At 45.2% G+C, this 6,375-nt stretch overlaps 2 protein-coding genes across 2 annotated transcripts; one reads left to right on the forward strand and one right to left on the reverse strand.

Annotated features, from left to right (window-relative positions):
* Window positions 1-1,801: 1,801 nt before the first annotated feature.
* On the forward strand, window positions 1,802-3,161 carry N7469_002720 (uncharacterized protein; the record flags this gene model as incomplete). Its single annotated transcript, XM_056641640.1, has 5 exons — window positions 1,802-2,002; window positions 2,054-2,158; window positions 2,216-2,589; window positions 2,649-2,716; window positions 2,767-3,161. 5 exons carry the CDS (start codon window positions 1,802-1,804, stop codon window positions 3,159-3,161), a joined length of 1,143 nt encoding a protein of 380 aa, XP_056504134.1.
* Window positions 3,162-3,516: 355 nt separating this feature from the next.
* On the reverse strand, window positions 3,517-5,067 carry N7469_002721 (M18 family aminopeptidase; the record flags this gene model as incomplete). Its single annotated transcript, XM_056641641.1, has 1 exon — window positions 3,517-5,067. One exon carries the CDS (start codon window positions 5,065-5,067, stop codon window positions 3,517-3,519), a length of 1,551 nt encoding a protein of 516 aa, XP_056504135.1.
* Between the last annotated feature and the right edge of the window lie 1,308 nt (window positions 5,068-6,375).

The raw sequence follows: 6,375 nt of genomic DNA on the forward strand, positions 1-6,375 counted from the left end.
TTCCTCTGAGAAGTCAACTCTAAATGAAGATCAAATAGTATGAGAGCCTTTTTTAGAGAACGGAGACGCGGACATTTTACGGACCCCTTACTCTGAAAGTTCAATTTATTTGAGCTTAACGAATGCCCTAACATGGGGAGTCTAGAAACCACCTCACAACTGATGTGGACTCGAGTGGATGTGCACACAGCTAAGGATATTTCATTATTGATAGATAAACTCGTACATTCTTTTGAAGAACAAATTTTACTATGTATGCGATAATAGAAGATACCCCACTCTACGATCTGCTTGGGATCATTGAGAAGAACGAGGCACCAAGCTGAAAAGCCTGTCGATCATCTGCAAAGTGTATATGATAGATCGGATATCCGCACACTCGGACCTACGCCCTACTGACATCCGCCGGCCTTCTCCGTTTTTCTTTGCCTCAAGCATTTTGACCCCAAAATGATTTCACAGGCCTACAATAAAGCCGCATACTCCTTAGGACCGAGGCCCACCATACATATGTATGTACCATTCTGAACGTCGCCACGCGGATGAGTGACCAATGGAATGAGTGTTCCTGATCCGGTAGCGTATGGCTGTAAGCCACAATATCACAGACTCGCGGAAGTTCTCTACTCAATTTTTCTGAACCTGGATTGAAGGTGAAGTCCCAAGCACATGTTTTTTTTTTTTAAAAAAAAAAAAATCTATGACCAGCATTGACGACCGTAATGCTTTTTTGGTGTTACTCTGGTCGTTAATTAGGATTGGGTCATTCCAAGAAACTGTCATTTTTGGAGTTGAATATGACAAGAAAAGGTGAGCCTAACGCTTCCGGAGAATACTTTTTCTGTGTACTATTACCCTTTTCAGAAATAGTCGGACGACAAGTTTCGTCCGTACTTCACCAAGCTCCGCGTAAGTTTCACGTCCGCAGATCTCCCATATCTAATCGATACATCGGATTGCGTGTTTACAGGATTGCGTGAACACTTCAATATCTACAGTAGACCCAGTCTAAAGCAAAAAAAGGAGAAGGGAAGGAGAGATATATTTCCTCTATCCAAGATAAAATCCAGGATGAAAAAGTTCCGCCGTTTCACTCTCTTGTATAAATTTTAAGGTTGTGCGACCTTCCATTAAGCAATAGTAGCTGCAGAAAAGACCAAGACACACCACATTTTACATCCGAAAAATCAGTAGTAAATCCTGAAGGGAAGGGGTTATTGAAGAATTGATTTTTCGCTGGACGCTACACAAGTATCGAATACAATTGGGCCATATTCAGGGCTCCAATTTGTCGTATGTAACCCCTTGCGCAATATGCTGCATCTCACACTCCTTCGATCCGAATTCCTGTTTTATACTGGATAGCAGTCTCCAGAGATTTTGATAATTATGCAGGGAGATCTGTAAAAAGCCACTCTCTCACCTAGGGAGACGAGACTAGCCATTCTAGCCCCAACCGTCATTTCACTTTTACTTCTGGTCATATTCTTTATATGACCAAACCTGCTGGTTTCTATCACATTGGCGAACAGGCGCTCGGTGCCGCACTTTATATGAACAGAACCGTCCCCAGTATACCCCCCTCCTTACCCCGGAATTTAGATCCAATTTCCACTTATCGCTCATTCAAAATTTCCTCTGCTTCGACCGATCTCTTCTCACTTTCATTTCAAACTGCTGCGTTTTTGGGGGGGTTCTGTGGAAGCACCCTTGATCACCAGCAATTTAATATTCGTCCCGGAACCGATAAAAACCCACCATTCATTTGGAAATACCTTTCTTTTTTTTCAGTGTCGACACGATGGATTCCATCGACCCTCAGTATGGCCTTTACAAGCGTGATCCGGGTGGAACTTATCTTTCTTCTCGGGGAACTCAAGGCTTGGCCGTGAGCGTTATCTTTACTTTCCTTGCCACAGCTTTTGTGGGTATTCGGATCTTCACTCGACTTAAATTTTTACGAACCCTAGAAAGTAATGACTGGATGGTGGTTGTCGCTTTGGTAGGTCATTTTGCCAACTTTTCAAAGTAAACCCTGTGCTAAATATTCTAGATCAACTCGTTCATCTTCATGGGACTTGACATAGTTGAAGCTACTAGCGGCATGGGCATGCATGGCAAAGACATCCCACCTGATATTCTGCAAAGACAATTAAAAGTGAGATGAATAACCTCCAATTGATACTAGGGGTATTTTCTAATTGTTTCTGAACAGGCATTCTGGCTCACTATTCCATTCTATAACGCTGCCGTTCTCTGTGCAAAAGCCTCCATCCTTATGCAATATTTCCGAGTATTTCCTACACAGCGCATGCGGATTGTTTGTTGGATAATGATATCAATCTTGGCCTTGTATGGTACATGGGCCGTGATAAGTGCGTTTTTGAACTGCGTCCCTGTCGCAAAGTTCTGGGATCCAACTATACCAGGCTTCTGTTTGAGTAAGCCTGGGTTGTGGTTCTCCAATGCTAGCATGCACATTGCTACCGACATTGCGATCCTGATTATCCCTATTCCTGCGTTGATGTCGATTGATGTTCCTAAGAGGCAGAGAATCGCATTGATGATGATGTTCGCGCTGGGCGGATTGTGAGTACTTCCAAAATCCTTGCGTCTACCAGACGAATCACTAACGGGAATTTATCTAGTGTGTGTATCACCAGTATCGTTCGTCTTGTCAGTCTCAAGCAGATATCTCAATCCACAGATCCAACCTGTAAGTATTATTCGCATCTCGATGTCATGATTAGCTAACCATTTATCAAGATGATAATGTTGGCGCCGCATCTTGGTCTGCCATCGAGTGCAACACGGGCATAATCTGCGCCTGTCTCCCAACATTAAAACCACTAGTCTCCAGAATCCTCCCAGGCTTGATCTCAACTTTGAGTGGTAACCGTCATGGCACAGGCCAGTCCACTACTCGCCACGGTACCTGGAATGACGAGTCTACCGTTGGGGCACCAGGTGAAGATACCGAGTACAGAGCCAGTGATCACAACCGCGTTCTCTCCTTTGGACCAAGTGGGGGTTTGAAGTATGGAGAATCTGTGGCCAAGGATGAAGATAAACTCCAGGTCATTGATCCAACTCTCATTACGGAGCTGTCAGAGCTCGGCCACGAACGCACTCCTTCTAGAGACTCAATTCCTTTAAAATAGCTCGCTGAGACTAGATACACTGCAGTATCAGTGTACCTACAAGAAGCAGAATGTTATGTGCGACGCAGCAGATACTTAATACGTTAGACAGCCATATAATGATTAATCTTTTATGTTTGAATTACTCTCCCTGGAGTACTACTTCTTGCCCGTGGGCGGTCTACTATTAAAATCGTCGATCACCCGAGAAAACACCCCTAAAGTATAGGTAGTAAATAGAGATCCAAAGGATGAGACAATAAGGTCTGAGTCGATATCAATTCGCTGAATTCATGGACCGAAATAGGATTATAATGTTTCTAGCAATCCTGTATAGTATAAATCTATGACACGTATCATCTTCAGAAATGCTCGTTTAAAAATCAGCAAACTCCTTATCAACTTCCTCAAAATAGTCAAAGAAACCCTTGAAGAGTTTGACTCCTAGTCCAGGATCCAGACTTCCAGTCGTCGCACGAATACTGTGCATACTCAGCTGTGGGATACCGCAGTCAATAGCGCGCATGCCGATCTGAGCACTAGTCATAGGACCGATAGTACCACCACTGCGTGAATCATTCCGGATTTGAAAGACCTGCAGGGTCGAGCCACAGCGAGAGGCCACGCTCTTCAGAATACCGGAACTAACACTATCTGTGGTCATGTGGCCATTGGAATCAGCGGAGATTGCTACGCCCACATTGAGACGAGGAGAGTGATTCTCCAGATATACGTTCAGAAAGTTGGGGTTGACAGCGTGGATGACATCCGAAGACACGAGGAAGCTGTTGGCAACCGTCTGTGAAAGAAGGTTGGGACCGTAGTTGTCCTTAGCAAAGGCCTCTGTGATTCTTTCGATGACACTGCCCATAAAGTTTGAGCGAGCTCCCTGGCGTAGTAGACTGCCAATTTCCTCGTCATCAAACATACCAACCATCTTTACTGTACCGGGCGAGGTGTTATCGCTGGAAGCAAGAAGGGCTTCCTGGGCAGCGTAGCAGCAGAGCTTATCGTCAATACGACCAGCGAAGATGAGGTCCTTCTCCAGACCACCAAGCTGAGCTGGTTGGGTGTCGAACAGCTCTAATTCCCACTCGAGGATAGTGCTATAATCCGTCACGCCAATTTCCTTAGAGATAATCTTAACCAACTTCTCAGGCTGGGTGGCCGCAAAGCTTCCAGCGGGTATATCACTGGTTTCGCTTAACGCTGACTTTTCGAACAGGTCTGAGTTATCAATACCAACGATCGGAACCATTTGGGTCTCCTGGTTGAATGGACCATTCGCAGGTGCTCCGAAATGAGGAGCAAGAGTGGGAATACGGGCGATGGGCCAGTCCAGCTTAACCAACTTGCTTTCAACCTTACCAGTCTCGGAATCACGAACGATCACTCGACCACCGATACCAAGATCCCGATCCCACCAGGTTGGGCCTAAGCCGCCAGCATAGGGAGCCACGCCAAGTTGTTGGAAGCCCGCCTTTGTGGGGAGCTTCGAGACGGGCTTCAACTTTGCCGTTAAAGCATCCACATGGCCTGCGACAATTCCGAGCCCATTTCCACTCTCATAATCTTTTCCAATATTGAAAGCAATCAAGGAGCTGCTGTTGCGAGTAGTGTAGAACTTGCCGCCCCGCTTGAGCTCCGAGTTCCACACCGCACGTTCAGAGAGGTATTTGTAGCCGTGTTGTTCAAGCTGGTTGGAGAAGGACTTGACGGCATGAAAGATGGTGGGGTTGGCGGACATAAACTCGCAATAGGGCTTTGAGTAGTCCTCGGGTTGGATAGGAGGATCGGTTGGAGCAGGTGCTTGAGCTGACGGAGCTGGCGAAGCTCGAGCGCGGGTGATAGAAGCATCCTCGGGTAGCTGGGCATAAATGTGCGAAGCCCAGGGGCGATCAAGAGCGGAACCGTGTCGACGAGTCATGGTTATACAGTACTGTGAGATGGTGAAATATGTAATGGATTGGGGTGGTAGTTAGGGTAGAATTGGAGTTGGAGGTGGAGGAGGAGTCATGAGGGGAAGAGCGGAGCCCAATTTGGGAGGCTGGGCATTTCCCCTTGCTTATCGTGTGACGGTTTCAGTCATTCGTGGGGTAGTCTGAGGGCAAGAATATTATTTATAAGCCCTCTCAGTATTTTACCGGAGTTAGATCATATTCGAATGCTGGATAATAGGCTAATATTAATAGTAGACCACCTTGAAGGAGTAAATTAACACCGAATGATGTGAGTGGGTGGCTTATAGATCGAGGTTCCTGCATTGCCAAGCCCAGGTACCCTCGGCGCCGTCTATAAAATGCGTGGTTCAAATTGTCGACATTCATTTGTTGGTTGTATTACAGTTCGGACGACCGAATTCTATATACATATAGATCCATGGAAAGCAAGGATTTCCCGGGAATTTAGCGAGGTAAAGGCTAAAAAAACACAAGAAGCAGGATACTTGCAGCTACTCTATACATCGATCATGATAGCAGCCTGGCCTGCCCGATCTACCCAACTGGTTTCCAGCCAGAAAAAAAAAAAGAGTATGTGAGAGCTGGCTCGAATATACAGCTTATCTAGGAAGTCATGTTAAGGAATAGGTCTAGCCTAGGCATTATTCTTAGCTGAAAAGGCCCAAAGTTGAAGGAAAGTTGGCTAGTCCAAGTTCATGACTTCGAGTCTTAACGTATACCTTCGCAAGAGTGACCCTGAGAGACTAGTTGAAATAGTACAATGAAATACTACCCTGTGTATTATTGTAAGAATGGCAATCTTCCGAGTTTCTTCTTTCTTTCCTTCTACATAGCTTCTGTTCCCAACTTGTAATCCCTACGCGCACAGTCAAAGTATGTGAAAAGATATTCACCCACTACTGTTTGCAAAAAGTAAATTATAGGAATCAAAAAGCCTTGCTGGGTCAACCATAATGGGTTACCAGTACATAGTATGCTAGGATGTAGCTTATTCAAAAGTCGTACACTGAGTAGCAGGGATACCCCACTTTTTATAGATGAGATTACAAGGTTAGACTGTTCTTCTGTAAAAAAAAAAAATCGACGATTTCTGAAGAAAAGGAATTCTCTACATATCAGCCATTGACTACCGCATAATTATTGCAGCGGTAGATATCTTCTGTGATCGGGTTGAATTCAGTTGATGGCCTGTGTATCATATCGCACGGGACCGGCTGACCGTTGATCCGCTGTCAACTCGATTGTAGAATATCTTCCCGAAAAGGCAGATTATG

The sequence above is a fragment of the Penicillium citrinum genome, assembly GCF_028827155.1.
Source record: "Penicillium citrinum strain IBT 23319 chromosome Unknown utg000002l:1.0-3833315.0:1.0-3834789.0, whole genome shotgun sequence".
NCBI lineage: Eukaryota > Fungi > Ascomycota > Eurotiomycetes > Eurotiales > Aspergillaceae > Penicillium > Penicillium citrinum.